The sequence below is a fragment of the Thamnophis sirtalis genome, unplaced genomic scaffold (genome assembly GCF_051295495.1).
Source record: "Thamnophis sirtalis isolate CommonGarterSnake01/CBP01778 unplaced genomic scaffold, rThaSir2_p1.2 scaffold_13, whole genome shotgun sequence".
Lineage (NCBI taxonomy): Eukaryota > Metazoa > Chordata > Lepidosauria > Squamata > Natricidae > Thamnophis > Thamnophis sirtalis.
This window is the reverse complement of record NW_028261393.1, coordinates 2,725,892-2,744,072: the sequence shown is the minus strand read 5'-3', so window position 1 is coordinate 2,744,072 and position 18,181 is coordinate 2,725,892. Positions and strand designations below refer to the sequence as shown.

The 18,181-nt window shown below is 49.6% G+C and overlaps 2 protein-coding genes across 2 annotated transcripts in view; one reads left to right on the top strand and one right to left on the bottom strand.

Annotated features, from left to right (window-relative positions):
• RYR1 (ryanodine receptor 1) overlaps nt 1-13,214 on the top strand; it is a 159,537-nt gene extending 146,323 nt beyond the window's left edge. The window contains 13 exon segments of the mRNA XM_087727948.1: nt 60-267; nt 2,134-2,220; nt 3,295-3,692; nt 4,838-4,880; nt 6,123-6,253; nt 7,350-7,410; nt 8,280-8,426; nt 8,540-8,674; nt 8,803-8,959; nt 9,782-9,846; nt 11,428-11,528; nt 12,128-12,179; nt 13,089-13,214. Coding sequence (XP_087584074.1) covers nt 60-267; nt 2,134-2,220; nt 3,295-3,692; nt 4,838-4,880; nt 6,123-6,253; nt 7,350-7,410; nt 8,280-8,426; nt 8,540-8,674; nt 8,803-8,959; nt 9,782-9,846; nt 11,428-11,528; nt 12,128-12,179; nt 13,089-13,184 — 1,681 coding nt within the window. The 3' untranslated portion in view covers nt 13,185-13,214.
• Nucleotides 13,215-15,103: 1,889 nt separating this feature from the next.
• MAP4K1 (mitogen-activated protein kinase kinase kinase kinase 1) overlaps nt 15,104-18,181 on the bottom strand; it is a 42,210-nt gene continuing 39,132 nt past the window's right edge. The window contains 5 exon segments of the mRNA XM_087727947.1: nt 15,104-15,493; nt 16,013-16,068; nt 16,315-16,385; nt 17,042-17,125; nt 17,217-17,285. Of these exon segments, the coding sequence (XP_087584073.1) occupies nt 15,424-15,493; nt 16,013-16,068; nt 16,315-16,385; nt 17,042-17,125; nt 17,217-17,285 (350 nt within the window). The 3' untranslated portion in view covers nt 15,104-15,423.

Genomic DNA, 18,181 nt, shown 5'->3' with positions numbered 1-18,181 from the left:
GGGAAGGTTCTGTGTGATACTCTGCAACACGGTTTCTGTGTCCTCCCCACCACGTCTAGTGCGGAAAACGGGGAGAAGGCTGCCAAGGAAGAAGAGAAGAAGAAAGAGGAGGAGAAAGAACACAAGGAGGAAGAGCCGCCATCACCGCCACCAGCTAAGGAGGAGAAGAAGAAGAAGAAGGTGGCCCAGCGGTCAGAGAAGAAAGAGGAAGAACAGGGAGTCTCAGAGTTTTGGAACGAGATGGAGATCCAGAGGATCAAATTCCTGGTAAGGGGTCCCTTTTGGGTTGACACTCACTATAGAACAGTGTTTCTCAGCCTTGGCGGGTTTAAGACGGGCGGACTTCAGCAGAGCTGGCTGGGGAATTCTGGGAGTAGAAGTCCACCCATCTTAAACCCCCTAGGCTTCCCAAGAGCACGAAGCCAACTCCTCGTCCCGATAAAACCTTTTTTATTTAGTTCAAATGGAATTCCCCTCCAGCAAAATCACGGCCAACAGCCTTTCAAGAGGGTTCACAATTGCAGGCCTTGATCAGGCTTGGAGAGCTGCCAGGCCGACATCTTCCAAACTCCACGCTGTAGCAGCAATTCCTTGGCAGGAAGTCAGGAACAGATCTTCACCCTAATGAATTGAACTAATTGTCTCCTGCAAACTCCACTCCCCAGTTGCTCCTCTTTTTATTTCCTCTGGGAGGGGCCATTCACCGTCCACCTGTAGCTTTACTCCCAAGTCAACCCTTGTTCCTTAGCTGTTCCCTTCTGCTGGCAGCTCTGCGCATGCGCACACTGGGAACAGGCTCGGGCTGTTCTTCTGCCCCACTGATCTCCGACTCCAAAGGCAGCTGATAATTGTCGGGCAGCCCTGGCCCCATCTCTGCCTCCAATGCAGAGCCTTCTTCTGAGCCTTCCCCAGTCTCCAGGACTGGCCCATGTTCCTCCCCAACCTCCTCACTGTCCGAAACTTCTGCCAGTTCTGCTGTTGGGCCACAACACACTACTCCAGAAGATTAAGAAGCACTTGGGTACCATAATACTTGGGGGGATCAGCCAGCCCTCTAACCTTCCCTTCCTGGTTCTTGCCAAGAAGCCATGCTGATGGAACTGAGACCAAACCATAACCCTTAACTACCATAGCTAAATCTACAGAGACCAGGACCTCACAGAATAATCCTAATATTCACTGCGTGACCTGTCTGGCAGTATTTTGGTGGTCTTCAACCTGTGGTGGGATCCATCCGGTTCACACCTATCCAGGAGAACCGATTGTTGGAAGAAATCTCCTTTTGTTTTTCCCCCCACTTTCCAGGGCTAATCCTGTAAGGAAGGCAGGATGGAAACATTCTGGTGTTGTTTCTAGCCCAATCTGTTTTTTTTACCCTGCTTAAAGAAACTGCCTCTCCGGTTAATCCTTATTACGCCACCTGAGTGATGTTGAGTTTTGGCTACACCCGCACAGTCACATGACCACCGAGCCACGCCTGCCCAGCTGGTCATTAGGGCAGAGAACCGGTTGTTAAATGATCTGAATCCCACCACTGTCTTCAACTTACAACTCTCTTTGCCCTGTGGGAAAAAGCCCTTCCCAACTACGTCCCAACCACATCTGCTGAGGTGCTGTTGAGTTGGTGTTGACTTGCCAGCTCGGTGAGTCAACTCACGGAACCACCATCACGTTGCGCCTAACCTTATAGAATAGAATTAGAATAGAATTTTATTATTTGTATGCCGCCCTTCTCCGGGAGGACTCAGGGCAGCGAACAATTCAAGGGGGAAAAAAGGGAAACATAAAAAACAAAATACAAATAATAAAAGTAAACAACAGTCGCACAACCGTACATGTCGAGAGGGGAGGGAACTCATCACCCCCAGGCCTGCCGGCAAAGCCAGGTTTTGACGGCTTTTCGGAAGGCCTGGAGAGAGGTGAGGGTCCGAATCCCTGCGGGGAGTTCATTCCAGAGGGCTGGAGCTGCCACAGAGAAGGCCCTCCCCCAGGTAGTAGCCAGATGGCATTGGCTGGTAGATGGCACCCGGAGGAGGCCAACCCTGTGAGATCTAATGGGTCTGTGGGAGGTAATTGGCAGCAGGCGGTCTCTCAAGTACCCAGATCCAATACCTTATCTTCTCATCCTTTCAGAATTACCTGTCCAGGAATTTCTACAACCTGCGCTTCCTGGCCCTCTTCCTGGCCTTTGCCATCAACTTCATCTTGCTTTTCTATAAGGTAAAAGCTTTGAGGATTGACGGGAGTTGTCGTAGAGATGCAGGGGCTTCCCAAGTAGTTTTGGAAGAAGGTGAGATGGTCCAGAGTAAGCCAAGAGTTTAATCAATGTCCAAACATGGCAGCTTCTAAGGCGTGTGGACTTCAACTCCCAGAATTCCTCAGCCCCAATCTCCCCACGCTCCGATTTAAGCATCCCACAAGCCGAATCCTGCCCTCAGTCCTCGAGTTTGACACCCCTGTATTAAGAGCAGAGGTGGGTTCCTACCAGTTCGCACCTATTCGGTAGAACCGGTTCGTCAAATCTACCGAACCGGTTAGAAGAGATTCCACCAGTGGACCCGGAAAGTAGGCTACACCTACAGAAGAGGTTAGCAATAGCAATAGCAGTTAGACTTATATACCGCTTCATAGGGCTTTCAGCCCTCTCTAAGCGGTTTACAGAGTCAGCATATCGCCCCCAACAACAATCCGGGTCCTCATTTTACCCACTTCGGAAGGATGGAAAGCTGAGTCAACCCTGAGCCGGTGAGATTTGAACAGCCGAACTGCTGAACTGCAGTCAGCTGAAGTGGCCTGCAGTGCTGCACCCTAACCACTGCGCCACCTCGGCTCCATCAAAAAATTTTGAAACCCACCACTGGCAAGGATCTTGTAACTTGACAGCTTTAAGACTTGCATGCTTCAATGCCAGAGTTTCTGAATAGCTACTTGGACCGACCTAAGTACTAATTCATAATTTCATATCCGGTCACATGGGCGGCAAGCCACTCCCATCTGGCCACATGGGTGGCAAGCCACTCCCACAAAGGAGGCCACGCCCACAGAGTAGGTTCCAACAATTTTTGAAACCCACCACTGATTAAGAGGTTGGGGTAGAGAAAGGAATAGACATCACCCTGGGATATAAGTGGTCGTAATACCCTTAAGCAGAAGATGTAAAGTTGGAAAAAAGCCAGGATTGTTGGGAAAAAGCCAGGATTGTAGGTATGGACCTTAGCTATTCCTCCTTTAGATCCGCATCTTGATTGCATCTATCTTGAGTCTCTTTGTCTTGTCACAATTTCAACTTCCTAGGTGTCGGACACGCCACCTGGTGAAGAAGAGTTTGAGGGCTCTGGTCTTGAAGGCGATCTGGACGCAGGATCTGGGGCAGGCTCCGGCTTCGGCGGTGATGACAACGGCGGCAACGGGGACGGCAACGGGGACGAGGACGAAGAAGACAGCGTGGTCTACTTCTTCCTGGAGGAGAGCACGGGCTACATGCAGCCAGCCTTACAATTCCTGTCCATCGTCCACACCCTGGTAGCCTTCCTCTGCATCATCGGCTACAACTGCCTCAAAGTGCCATTGGTCATCTTCAAGCGCGAGAAGGAGCTGGCCCGTACGTTGGAGTTTAGCGGGTTGTATATCACGGAGCAACCGGAGGATGACGACATCAAAGGCCAGTGGGATCGTCTGGTGCTGAACGCTCCGTGAGTGAAGGAAGGGGAACATATGTACGAGGGGAACCTTTACCTTTACCTTATACACAAGAAGTCGCCTATACCCACGATGGGTGAAGAGGCGTCAAGTACAAGTACAAGTACAAGTACACAAGAAACTAGATAACTAACAGTCAGCACTAAATTGGCACTATCAAAGAGTTGACAGAAATCGAAAGGAGTTGGACATACCATTTATGGGAACGTAACAATTCCAGGATAATCCCTTTCTTGACTCTGCCTCCACCCTCTGTCTGTCCTTCTCCTACTTAGAGTTCTTTATTGGCCGATTTGAACTGTTCATACTTGCGTATGGCCAGTTGGTGTGCTGTTTCTGAGTCTAGGCCAAGGGCGTGGCACGACAAAACCGCGCTCCACTAAAGTGCGCCCGATTAAACCGCGTCGCTGACGTCATCAGCAGGGCGACAACAGCGACCGCGGAGAAAAAAGGGCGCTTTAAATAGCGCTTTGAAAGCAAGCCGATTCAAGTTAAGGTAAGGGTTAGGTTTAGGGTTAGGTTTAGGGTTAGGGTTAGGGTTAGGATTAGGTTAAGGGTTAGGGTTAGGGTTAGGGTTAGGGTTAGGGTTAGGGTTAGGGTTAGGGTTAGGGTTAGGTTAAGGGTTAGGGTTAGGGTTAGGGTTAGGTTAAGGGTTAGGTTTAGGGTTAGGTTTAGGGTTAGGTTAAGGGTTAGGGTTAGGGTTAGGGTTAGGTTAAGGGTTAGGTTTAGGATTAGGTTTCGGGGGTTAGGTTTAGGTTTCGGGGTTAATTTTAGCTTTAGCTTTTACAGCGTGCTTTTTTCGTCGCGCTGTGATGATGTCAGCTACGCGGTTTCGTCGAGCGCGCTTTAGTCGAACGCGGTTTTGTGGTGGAACCGGCCAAGGGTGGGCATCGATGGCCCTTTTTACGATCTGTGGACTTCAACTCCCAGAATTCCTGACCCAGCATGGCTTTCGTGGCCAAGGTGGGGCCTGAACTCACGGCCAAATAAGTTTGCCAAAGAAAGGAGATGCCAGAGTGGGCTTTTCAGGGGGGGGGGATTAAACAGAACGGAAGGTCTTTATGGATGTGGGATGAGGGGGGTGATATTCCTGGCGGCTTTTTAAAAATCGCTCCCCATTTTTCTCTCTCTGTGCCAGGTCCTTCCCGAGCAATTATTGGGATAAGTTCATCAAAAGAAAGGTAAGATTGCCTGCAGGCCCTTGGGTGGGGAAACAGGGGTTTGGGGGGGTCTTCTGAAGGAGGTAGGGTGAGCAGGGAGAATCGGATCAGTGCCAAGAGGCTAAAAGAATTGTTCTCTACAGGCAGTAGTTCCCTAGTTACGACAATTTTTTTTAAAATGTTTTATTTCCATTTCATTTCGTACAATCACATGTATACTGTGCATAACCGGGGCATATAACATTGAACAATAAACACAGCCCTCCCTCTTGTCAAACAATACCCCCCAAAATACAAACCCAATATACCACCTTGACCCACCATACACCCTTTCTTTCGCCCCCCTCCAACTTTCGTTCTTCCTTCCAACATTCCCCTCTACTTGCCTACTTCCCCTCCCCCTCTATCACTCCTCTCTCCCAATACACTCCCTCCCTTCCTTCTCCTCCTCCCTCCAATCCTCTCTCCCAAACTCTCTACCCCTCTTTCTTCTTTCCCTCTACTCCTCCCTTCGGTGTATTTCTACTGTCTATCAGTATATTCAGCTTGTCCTATTTTTACACTAAAATTAAAGAGCCACAGTATACAAGTGCAATCATGTTACTTTAGAATCTAACACATACTATATTTCCCCCCTCCCCCCTAAGACCCCACCTCCCTTCCCCCCCCCCCCCGACTTCCCAGAGCCCGTACACGGTATAGCTTTTTAACAAACACAGTCCAAAATATATTAAAACAAAGGAGATTAAAGAAAAAGAAAAAAAAGAAAGTCAATAAGATCTCTACGTTGGACTCAGCTTCTTGCTGTTACCCAAACTTTAAGCAGACTATTTTTTTTAATTCAAAGTTATGATGGTGCTGAAAAAGTGTCTCGTGACTAGTCCTCAGACTTACATCCACTGCAGCATCCCTGCAGTCACATGATCAAAATTTGGGCACTTGGCAACTGGCGAGTATTTACCACAATTGTAGTATCCCAGGGTCACGTGATCCCCATTTCTGATCTTCCCGGGGGCTTCTGGCAGTCACAGGTAATTGGGGAGGCCGCATTCGCTTAAGAACCATGTGATTTGCTTAACAACCAGAGTACAATGGAGGTCATAAGCTTGGAAAGGCCCCCATTAATGACCACATTGCTTAGCTAGGACGGTTCTGATCCCAATGTCAGCTTGTAACTTGTGGCCCTACGTTGAGGACTAGCTGCACGTCTGCAGTTTTAAAATAGGCGTAATCGTTGCTTCCCTTCTCCTCCTCCTCCTCCAGGTTCTAGACAAATACGGCGACATCTACGGGCGAGAAAGGATCGCGGAACTTTTGGGCATAGATTTGGCCAGCCTGGAAATCTCAGCCCAAAATGAAAAGAAATCGGAGCCGGATACGTCGTACTTGGCTTGGTGAGAAAGATGGGCGAAGCAGGAGGGCAGAGAGAGAGAGAGAGAGAGATATGAGGCCGCAGGCAATGCTCAGATTGGCCTCCTCACCCTGACAACAGGAAGAGCTGAGGTGGCGCAGTGGTTAGGGTGCAGTACTGCAGGCCACTTCAGCTGACTGTTATCTGCAGTTCAGCGGTTCTAATCTCACCGGCTCAAGGTTGACTCAGCCTTCCGTCCTTCCGAGGTGGATGAAATGAGGACCCGGATTGTTGTTGGGGGCGATATGCTGACTCTGTAAACCGCTTAGAGAGGGCTGAAAGCCCTATGAAGCGGCATATAAGTCTAACTGCTATTGCTATTGCTAAGACGACAAAGGGAGCATTTTTTTAAAGTTGCAGTTCAGGGTATTCATATTTCCTTAGTATCTATAACACCTTTTCTCACCTTGCCGTAGAGTACAGGTAATCCTTGATCCTTACGATCACAATTGAACACCCCAGATTTCTGTATCTTAAGTAAGACGTTTGCTAAGTGAGTTTTGCCTCGTTTTACAACCTTTTTTGGCACAATTGTTAAGGGAATCACTGCAGTTGGTAAGATAGCAACCCGATCGTAAACCGCTTAGAGTAGGCCCGTGATGGCCAACCCATGGCACGCATGCCGGAGGAGATACGCAGAGCCCTCTCTATGGGCACGTGCGCCGTCGCCAGCTACGATTCTGGTTTCCGGTGCAACCTCTGGTTTCGGTGCGCCTTTCCAGCTGGTCTTTGCGGGTGCAGGAGCCCTGGGAAACAGCCTAAAAACAGCTCTAAAATTGGCCTGAAAGTTGCCCAAAAAACAGCTTGAAAATGGCCCAAAAAAACGGCCTGGAAAAGGCAAAAAACGGCAAAAAAACAGGCATTTGTGCACTGTCCAGTTGGTCTTCGGGTTTCTAGTACTCCGCCGTGCTCACATGCATATCCATGCACGCACCTTCCAGTTTAGGCACTCGGTGCCAAAAAGGTTCCCCATCACTGGAGTAGGCTGTAAAGCACTGTGAAGCGGTATATAAGTCTAAGTACTATTGCAATTTCTCTCTCTCCCTCCCTCCCTCTCCCTCCCTCTCTCTCTCTCTCAGGATTAGTTCCATTGACATTAAGTACAAGATTTGGAAACTTGGCGTCATCTTCACGGATAATGTAAGTCAGAGGATGTAGCCTCAGGGCAGAGAAATTCACTACTAAAATAGATATTCTGATACTCCTTTCACCCTGGAGAAATTCTGTCCCCGTGGTTCCTAAGGGTCGACGCCAACGCCACCACGCATCAGCAGATATCGGGGTACATACAACTAGTCTTGGGCCTTACGACCACAATCGAGCCCAAAATTTCTGTGGCTAAGCGAGACGGTTAAGTGAGTTTGACCCCATTTTACCACCTTTCTGGCCACAGTGGTTAAATGGATCACTGCGTCGACTAAGCTAGCAACGCCATTGTTCAGTCTTTGCTGGTCAGAAGGTCGCAAAAGGGGGATCACGTGACCCCACCCCCCAGATACTACAAATAAATACACGCCAGTTGCCAAGCATCTGAATTTTGAACCCATGGCCATAAGGATGCTGCAATGATCATAAGTGAAAAATGGCCACAAGTCACTTATTTCAGTGCTGTTGTAACTCGGAACAGTCACTAAATGAACTGTCATAAGTTGAGGACAATCTGGAGAGGCTTTTCACCATTGGGCAAAGAGGCAGCGGAGTTTGGAATGTCTGGGAAGGAAGGAAGAGGGCTAAGACAGTCCCTCCTTAGCGCTTCACAGATTACATCTAAAGTAATGCAGATAGTTGCTTTAGTCTGGCAAGATTCTGTCTGCAAGCGAAGGAACAATAAAGAAACTAGGAAGCAACTTCGCTTTCCGTTCTTGGGTCTTGACTTCATTGTGGTTAGACTAAAGTTTAATGCCAGAAGATATTTGTGATACCTTCCTCTTCCTACTGTCAAGACCTCAAGGACATGGTTCACTTGTTCTCCATTCAGTTTATTCTTCTTCCTCTCCCTCCCACCGCAGTCCTTCCTTTATCTCTTCTGGTACATGGTGATGTCCGTGCTTGGCCATTACAACAACTTCTTCTTCGCTTGCCATCTTCTGGACATTGCCATGGGCGTCAAGACCTTAAGGACCATCCTGTCCTCTGTCACCCACAATGGCAAACAGGTCAGTTGGGATATGAGGGAGAGGAACCCTCTGCTCCGTAGGCACCAGAGAAAGCTGTTCTTTCCTGCTACTCAACTCACCATCTCCTGGAACCTGTGTCCTCTTTTCCCCAGCTGATGATGACCGTGGGGTTGCTGGCGGTGGTTGTCTACCTTTACACCGTGGTGGCCTTCAACTTCTTCCGCAAGTTCTACAACAAGAGCGAGGACGAGGACGAACCAGACATGAAGTGTGATGATATGATGACGGTGAGAGACTACGAGACATCCTAGACTGATGTTCTCCTGGACATCTGGAGTCATCGGCGTTGGGAAGGCTGACTTCTACTACCCTGTATTCCTGAGCCTGGATATGCTTTCTACTCTCTTCCCAACAGTGTTACCTCTTCCATATGTATGTCGGAGTGAGAGCCGGTGGCGGCATCGGGGATGAGATTGAAGATCCAGCTGGAGACGAATATGAGCTCTACCGCGTGATCTTTGATATCACCTTCTTCTTCTTTGTCATTGTCATCTTGTTGGCTATCATTCAAGGTGAGATGGGTGGGCCTGCGCCCCTTCACGAGTCTCTGCTGTATCACTGTCTCTCTTGTCTACTTCCTTAATTCTAACCCATTGTGGCCCGTCAGCAACCGAATCAGAGGAAGAGAAGGCAGCGTGGGAGTCAGGGCAACCTGAGAGCTCCAAGGGGGGGAGAGGGAATGGAGCTGGCAGAGAGAGAGAAGGGTGGGAGTCTGGGCCGTCCATCAGACCTCAGATGGAGAGTCAACAGCCCCCAGGTCTGGAGGTGGCTGATGAGGAAGAGGAGGAACAGCTGGGTCCAGTGCCTGACGCACTGATGAGCAGAAGGCAGAGGAGAGCAGTGGAAATCTATGGGCCGGTCCTTGGGACGGAAGAGCCGCAGCTGCTAGTGAAACCCCACCCTAGCTCTGGGGATAGAAGGCAGGGGACGGAGATGAATAGATGTGGCAGGCCACTATTCATCTTCCGGACGGACGGACTTGTTAGCCTGCGAGAGAAACATTTTCCGGGGCTGCCGGCATTCCTAATAAAGGAACTTTTGAGTTCACATCAGAGGGTTTGTTGTGTTTGGGGAGAGCTGGCTCAGAACACCAATATTTGTGGGAACAGAATTGCCTTCCTGACACCAGTGATGAGCTGTTGGGACACGTTCTACCTCGGAAGCAAGGATGTGTTTGAGCATCTTCCGGATGCCTCTTCCAATGACTGAACACGACCGATCGTCCTGCCTTTGGTAGTGGATGGCAGTTTTCGGGAAACGCTCCTTGGCTTGGCTTCATCTCAAGTTTTTTTCTTTCCTCTTTGACTTCTGGACTTCTCTCTCCATTTCCCCAGGTTTGATCATTGATGCCTTCGGGGAGCTGAGAGACCAACAGGAGCAAGTGAAGGAGGACATGGAGGTACGCTGAATCCCCTCTCTCTCATTTTTAGCAGAATAAGGGAGTTGGAAGGGACCTTGGAGGTCTTCTGGTCCAACCCGCTGACCTTCAAGCAGAAAACCCTACAACATTCCAGACAAATGGTTGTCCAATCCCTTCTTTAAATAGCAATAGCAGTAGCCATAGCAGTTAGACTGCAATTTCTCCGCGGGTCGCCCATGAGGCCAATAATGAAGGAAGACACGGACACAGGTCTTCTCTCGGGATGAGACGACCCAGAGCATAGTCTGGATGACTCTTTTATTGAGCATACACAAAGAAAGGGTAGAGTCACATGGTCTATGTGGACCAATCATGGTTGTACAAGTCTATGGTATATGGCAACTCATTTACTACCATGTAGACCTCTGAACCTAGAGAATGCCCATAGTCAGCAAATAAATCTTTTACTAGCATGCAAACTTCTGACCCCTAGTTGATATTGCAAAGTCAGCACGCAAACTTTTGACCCCTAGTTAATGCTGAGAGTTAACCAGTTGTGACCTCTGACCTACTTAGTGCTTAGAGTTAAGAGTTTGTGACTTCTGCCCTACTTAATGCTTATAAGAGCCAAGGTGGCGCAGTGGTTAAATGCAGCACTGCAGGCTACTGCTAGATCAGCAGGTCAGCGGTTCAAATCTCACCGGCTCAGGGTTGACTCAGCCTTCCATCCTTCCGAGGTGGGTAAAATGAGGACCCGGATTGCTGGGGGCAATATGCTGACTCTCTGTAAACCGCTTAGAGAGGCCTGAAAGGCCTATGAAGCGGTATATAAGTCTACTGCTATTGCTATTATTGCTATTGCTATTCAGAGTCAGCAGTTTGTATTACTGATCTTATGGTATGGTTGATCATTACTGCTGTTGTATATGTGTTCCAGCATAGCTATGCATGCCTACACTTATGCTACAACATTAGACTTATATACCGCTTCATAGGGCTTTCAGCCCTCTCTAAGCGGTTTGAAACCTCTCGTGTTGGAGAACCCACATCTTCTGGAGGCTTTTCTTTCAGGCTGTCTTCCCAAAGAGATGTGATTCACCTCTTCGTTTTGGGAGGCGTAAATGATGATATCTTTAACGGGTGGTATAATAGCAATACTCTTAGACTTATATACCGCTTCATAACGCTTTTACAGCCCTCCCAAAGTGGTTTACAGAGTCAGCCTCTTGCCCCCAACAATCTGGGTCCGCATTTTACCCACTTCGGAAGGATGGAAGGCTGAGTCAACCTTGAGCTGATCAGGATCGAACTGCTGGCAGCTGGCAGAGTTAGCCTGCAATGCTGCATTCTAATCACCGTGCACCATGGATGGATGGATGGATGGATGGATGGATGGATGGATGGATGGATGGATGGAAGGAAGGAAGGAAGGAAGGAAGGAAGGAAGGAAGGAAGGAAGGAAGGAAGGAAGGAAGGAAGGAAGGGCAATTGTACTTGGTCTTTGTACCACTGTTGGGACCAGAATTTCCGTTGCTAAGAAAAGTGGGTGTTAAGACTCGCATCCGAGTCTTTTACGACCGCTTTGCCCTTTTCCTCACTCTTCTTTGTCGTCCTCAACAGACCAAATGTTTCATCTGTGGGCTTGGCAGTGACTATTTTGACACGACGCCCCACGGCTTTGAGACCCACACGTTAGAGGAGCACAACCTGGCAAATTACATGTAAGCAAAGGACACGGGAGGGTGGGGTGGGGGGGCGGAGAGAGAAAAGGCGACAGCCTTTATTCTGTAGCCCTGAAGGTTCCAGAAAGCAGAAAAACATCCATTCAAAGACACGGAGGGGAGGGGAGGGGTGAGCAGGGGTGAGCCGGGCCTTGTAACTACCGGTTCGGCGAACCAGATTAAAATTAACATCCGGATTGCCCAAACTGATCCGTATCGGCTGAATCCCACCCCTGGTATTTAGCCAAATCTTGCAAGTCAGGTCTGAGACGCTTTCTCAAATTACACGTCTGCTTTGGATTCAGATTTCTCTTCTCTGGCGCTTGTCTTGTTATCTGGGTTTTCTTCCACCGCCTCACAGGTTCTGCCTCTCATGGTCCATCGGAGAGCTGCAAGTTAAATTGCAGGAATGGTGATAATAGGAGGGACTTCCTCTTCCCCACCCCCTTTGATTTCTCCACTTCCCAAGAGGCCGTATTTCCCATTCCCTCGAAGGTGTTCCTCTGGGTACAACCCACGTTTCTCTCAATCCGAAGATATGCTTGGCCACGGTTCCTTTCCTTACAAAGGTTTTCACGTCATTCCTTTCCACCTTGTAGGTTCTTCCTGATGTATCTCATCAATAAGGATGAAACGGAGCACACTGGCCAGGTGAGAGGACTTTCTGAGGGTGGCCAAGGACGGGAAGGGAAGAAAGTTAAAACTCAATATTTTGTATCCGTTTTTCTTCTTTTCAAATTATTTCTTTTAATAATATTTTTCTTCCCCGCCCCTCTTTTTTTTCCCCCTTTTCTTTTTCTCCATTTTGTTTGAGGAACAATGACAAACAACGGTGACACTAACACTAAGGATGATATTTTGAGCTTTATAGACCTTTTTCTTGAAAGATGATGTCACAAACCTATACATTTCATTCAACGATTCCTTCGTGAAACAAGGGATTGTAAACGTTAGGGCCATTGGAAATCCTTTGCTTGTTTACGAATATCTTATTCTGCATCCTTTAGGCCTTTCCCCACTTTTTTTTCTCTACTTCTTCTGTAAATGTTTTTTTTTTTTTAAATGACATTATTACGGTTCGTCCTCTACTTACAACGACAACAGAGACAGAGTTTCTATTGCCAAGCAAGGCGGTTGTTAAAGGAATCCCACCCTTTTTTTTTCACGACCTTCTTTGCTAAGGCTGTTATGCAAATCGCTGCAGTCGTTAAGTGAACCATGCCGCCGTAAAGCAAATTCCGGCTTGCCCCATTGACTTGGCTCGTGGGATGGCAGCTGGGAAGGTCGCAAAGGCGTTTCGCGTGACCCCGGGACGCTGCAGCCATCCTAAGTACGTGCTAGTTTCCCAGCCACCTGGATTTTGACCCCAGGGAAACGATGTGACGGTCGTAAGTGTGAGGACCTGCTCCTAAGTCACTTTTTTCAGCCCCGTTGTAGCGCCGAAAGGTCACTTAACGAAACGGTTGTAAGTTGAGGACCCCCTGTGGTTGAATTTTTTTTAAAAAAAAAGGGACGCTGCTTTCCTTTATCAATGGGGCTCCTGTGTTCTCCCATTTGCAGGAATCCTACGTCTGGAAAATGTACCAAGAGCGCTGTTGGGATTTTTTCCCGGCTGGAGACTGCTTCCGGAAACAGTATGAAGACCAGCTCGGCTAGAGGCTCCCCTGGGCTAAACGGGGGGGGGGGGCAAGGCAGCTGCGCTGGGTCCACCCCCCCTTGCCCCCTTCCTTCGGCCCTAGAAAAAAGGGCAGGTTCAACAGCAAAGCAGAATGGGACAGCCTGGCGGAGCATCTTCGGTTTCAAGCTTGGGGAGAGCCGCCTCGTTCCCTCCCTCCACCCTCATGTCACCCCCCGCTCGCTGTGTCTTCTGCCTCTTGCTGCCAAGCCCCCCCCCTCCCCTCGGTGGAAGAGGTGGGTATTTCTTCCCCCCACCCCCGAGAAATGCCCCATCTGCTTGGGCTAAGCCAGCCTCCCAGTTGGCCAGTAACTCTTCCCAAGTCTTTCTGGTCCCCTGGCGGCGGTGGGGTTCGTGCAATAGGTTTCCTATCCAGGTTAAAGCCTCCGCCACCCCTCCCAGTTTCAAGTGCCTTTTATTGGCCCTCCCCCACTGCCCAGGAGAGGGGAGGGCCCTCCATACAGGGAAAGACTACCCTCCCGCACCCATCGGGGGAACGGAATGGGACAATTCGCTATGGCCGACTCGCCCCGAGAGAACTCGCCGCGGGGCAATTGAACCATTCAGTTTTAATTATTTAAAATGAATTTTTTTGGGGGAAAAAAATATATATACTGTATATTTTAATGTTTGTCCTCCCCGCTTCGTTCTGTCCCTCCTTTCATATTCTTTCTTTTAACGATCCTGCCCCGCCGTTTTCTTCGGTATTCACTTGTCCCGCGGCGAGTTGTCCCGCGGCCGAATTGGCGGCGGTGAGTTGGACGTGCCAAGTTGGTACCGGGAGAAGTACCTGGGGCATTGAATTTGCTCCTGATCTCGGTCGGCCAGAGTAGCCGGGTGCCAAAGAGATGCTGAGAGTCCCCCAGAAGAAGAATGCAGCCCCCTCTGTTCCTCCCCTCCGTGACTTGAATAACCCTCCCCCCCCCCTTGTCCTCCCTCCCTCTTATTTGTGACGCTTATACTTAGGGTGGTGATGGGAGTCCAGAAAATCCCACCCAGTAGAGCCAGGTGTGTGTGTGTGTGTGTGTGTGTGTGTGTGTGTGTGTTGGAGCTGGGGGAGGCAAGGGGCCCTCCGGAGATCCATAGCCTCCTTGAGCTCCTGTACAGAATAGACCCCTTTGCTGTCCCCGATTTAATGGCCGTCTCCGCTGGACGTTTGAAGCCAGCTCTGTTGCGGGGATGCAGACCCCCCTTTGTGGTTCTCCCGCACCCCCCCCCCTCAAGTCCAGCTTGGTTCTCTGCCAATAAACCATAGACTGCTGCAACATCCCCGAGTCGATATCCTCCTTCTGCAGAACCAACAAATCGCAACGCCGTTTTCCTTTCCTGCCGCTGTTCGCGCTGCGCTTTTGATGAGTCTGCTTTTGGGTCGCCGTGCGTTTTATTGGTTATCTGCCTGCTGCAAATAGGCAAATAGGACGCCCAGCTTGGGATATCGCATGACTCCCAAGCCATCCTGGCTTGGATGAATGGAGGCACACACACACACACCCGCGCCAAGTGTAAGGGGTGTGTGAGCAGAGAACCTTGATGGAGGAGAAGAGATTCAACAGAATAAGAGAGTTGGAAGGGACCTTGGAGGTCTTCTAGTCCAGTGTTTCTCAACCTTGGCAACTTGAAGATGTCTGGACTTCAAGTTCCAGAATTCCCCAGCCAGCGAATGCTGGCTGGGGAATTCTGGGACTTGAAGTCCAGACATCTTCAAGTTGCCAAGGTTGAGAAACACTGTTCTAGTCCAACCCCCTGCTCAAGCAGGAGAACTCTATACCACTTCAGACAAACGGCCCTGCAGTGATGGGGTAACTGCAACATCCTGGCGGTAACCCCTACTCAGGCAGGATCTGGCCATACACAACTTAGCCACATCCTGGACACTGCTCCTGGGTGCGTTAACATATATACACACGTGCACACTGACATGCGTCTTTCAGAGGAGAAGGTACGTACGGGAAACGAAAAGCTGAGCATACTGTTTACTGAGGTTCAGTGGTAGGTAATGAGAAGCGTAAAACCGGGGCATTGGTGTCCTTCGGTGCTTCGGGGTGAAGCTATTGAAGAGTTCGGCTGGACAATTTCTCACTGCCAGCCTTGCTTTGCCAGCTTCCTGGGCAGTCCCGAAGCATCTGACAGAAGGAGTCCCCTTCCCCATAGCTTGTTCTTGTTTGAGGACTCCGGTCCAGAGGGTGGGAAATGGTCAGTCTGAGCAACCTACGACCATCATCATTCCGGCACGTAGAGATTGCTGGTGGAGTTTGGATTATTCACCGGTCGCGTCTCTAACACAATGGTGCTGTCAAGGAAGAAAGAAGAGAAAGACGAGAATTAGGTATTCAGTGGCATTCAGCCGGTTCGGACCGGTTCACCTGAACCGGTAGTGGAAATCGCGGGTGGGCCGCCCATCCGCCGCAGCTCTATGCTGTTCTAATTAGGCACGTTTTCAAGCCGCGTGCATGCGTGCAAGCAGCGTGCGCGATCAAAGCGCATGCACAGAAGACTGAGCGCATGTGTGGATGTGCGCGCGCTCACATTTCTTAACCAGTAGGGAAAGTAAGTGAACACCACCCCTGAATGGGCATCCTGAAGGAGGATGTTCTGTGGTGGTGGGATGACCGTGGTAGCTGAAAAGATCGGGGACCACGGAGACCATGGGATGGAGATGGTTGCCTCAAGGAGCCAAAGAAAAGGGAGTCCCTCTTATTCAGTACAGGACTCAAAGAAGGAAATTGGGAGAAGTTCTGAAGGCCACAAAGGGGTGGAGCGAGTTGCACGGGTGGGAGAAGCACAGAGATGAGATTGGAGGTCTTCAAACCTGGAGGCTCCCAGGAGGCGGAAGGTCCACCGTTGATCCTGCAGCTTCTGGGCTACCTAAGAAGAAACATCAGATCAGGATGAAGGGTCATGGATGTCCTCTTAAGTGAGCCTCTTTCTAAGAATCGTTGGACTTCTACCCACAAATCAGGAAGGAGATAAATGAGAGGTGCTCATTGTTGGAGAATATGGTAGAATACCGTAAAGGTGTTATCTTGGGCTCTTCTCCCACCACCACCCTTGGCATGAAATCTCAAGAGGACTGACTACGCCATGTTGAAAACACAACTGCTCCTTCTTTACCTGCCCTGATCCAAGCGGACGTGTCTGCACACCATGGCGCCAAAATGCATGCACGCAGTGCTGCACAAGTGCTGGAAACAGAAGAAGCGGAGAAGTTCAGTTCCTGCCTCCATGACACGCTCTCCATTTCATAAAAGCTGCTCAGGCATTGGACATGCCTCCCCGCGAAGCGGAATGGGAAGTGAGTCCTTCAAAATGATCTAGCATCCCTCAAAGGGTGACTCAACCTTAACCCAAAAGAAGATCTGTCCCGTCTATGAGAAGCACCCAGCCTGGCGTGGAAGGAGGAATCAAGCATAGAGATAGCCTAGAGTCATTGTGCAACCACAAAATTGCTAACCGACCCTCCCTAAACTCCTTGGAGCCTCATCTATTTGTTCCCTAGAGGAAGGAGACTGACGGTGTGGGAGATTCCTGTACTATAGGCAGAACATAATAGAGTAGTTAAGTTGTACTCTGCATCTCTGGTTGTTGGTACTGACGCGTCTCTCAATACCCCTGGCTAGAGAAGCCAGCAAACTCACCACACTCACACCATCACAACAACCAGAGAATCCCAGGCAGCATTTGATAAGAGAAGAAGGTTAGGTGAGATCTCTTTCTCCATCAAGGTCAGAGCTCCTCTGGAGATGTCCTTCCTCTAAGACCCGAAAGGAGCATCAGATGATGGAGAGGAGGCGACTGGAAGAGGAGGAAGTACTGAACAGGGTGGAGAAAAGGAACTCACCGACCGACTCCACCGCTACGTCGAAGGTGAGTTTCGGTGGCGAGCCAAGCAGTGCCCCTCGGGGGCTGACAAACTGGATGCATCCTGGGAAACAAACCAAGAACGCATTGGCCCCAGCAGGAATGGCCCCTCCTTACAGTCCTGACCCACCAAAGGCCACCTAGCTTCTCCTTACCGTCCATCAGAACCATCACCGTCCTGTTGTCCAACTGAGTCACCTGGACGAAGCCACAGCAGGAAGGCTCTGTGGACAGACAGATGCATTGTTCAGAACTACGGCTAGGCATTCATTTAGAGCCTGTGTTTGATTCTTACAAGAGTTCCTTGCAGAAGACCAAGGATCGGCAACCTTAAACACTCAAAGAGCCACTTGGACCCGTTTCCCACAGAAAAGAAAACACCGGGAGCCACAGAAACCCTCCCCGTGCTGGACTATTTCCTGAACAGCCCACAAAATTAGCATTTATATTTGAATTAAAGGTTCTGTTTTTCTCCTGAAACTTTTATTTTCTTGGATTTATCCATGGTTGGCCTACTGAGGGTCGAAAAGCTCAATAAATTGGCGCACATTGGCGGTCGTGACACATATTTTGAGCAGCAGGGAGCCGCACGAGAGGGAAGAAGGGGCCACATGCGGCTCCAGAGCATCACATTTGCAATGTCACGACGGTGTCATGTGACGTATCGGGACTTTTTCCCCCTTCGCTAAATTGGGTGAGGGAGGGGCCAGCACTTGAGACATCCGGCCCCTGGGCTGCGAGTTTGACACTCCTGGTCTAGACAAAGAAGGAATGATCTGTAGGACTTTTCTTCTTGTTCTTGTGCCATAGCCACCACCGGATGTTGGCAATCCTATTTTTACCAACAGCCGCGCGCAAAAGTGCTGCTGACTTTTGTCCAAACCAAAGTCCCTTCGATTTTGAAGCCATGATATTCTTCTTCTGCCCGGACCTCGTTTGCCTTTTATCTTTCCTTGAAGGAGGATTAAGTGAGGGATGTCCTATTTTTCCGGGTGTCGCATCACCTGTCCGAAATATTCTTTTGCTTTTTTTAATGGTTTTTGATGATTTCCCTCGGCTTTCCCAGGCGGCTTATTCCCCTCCTCATTTCTGCTCCTACGTAACAGCCGCCTGTAAATCC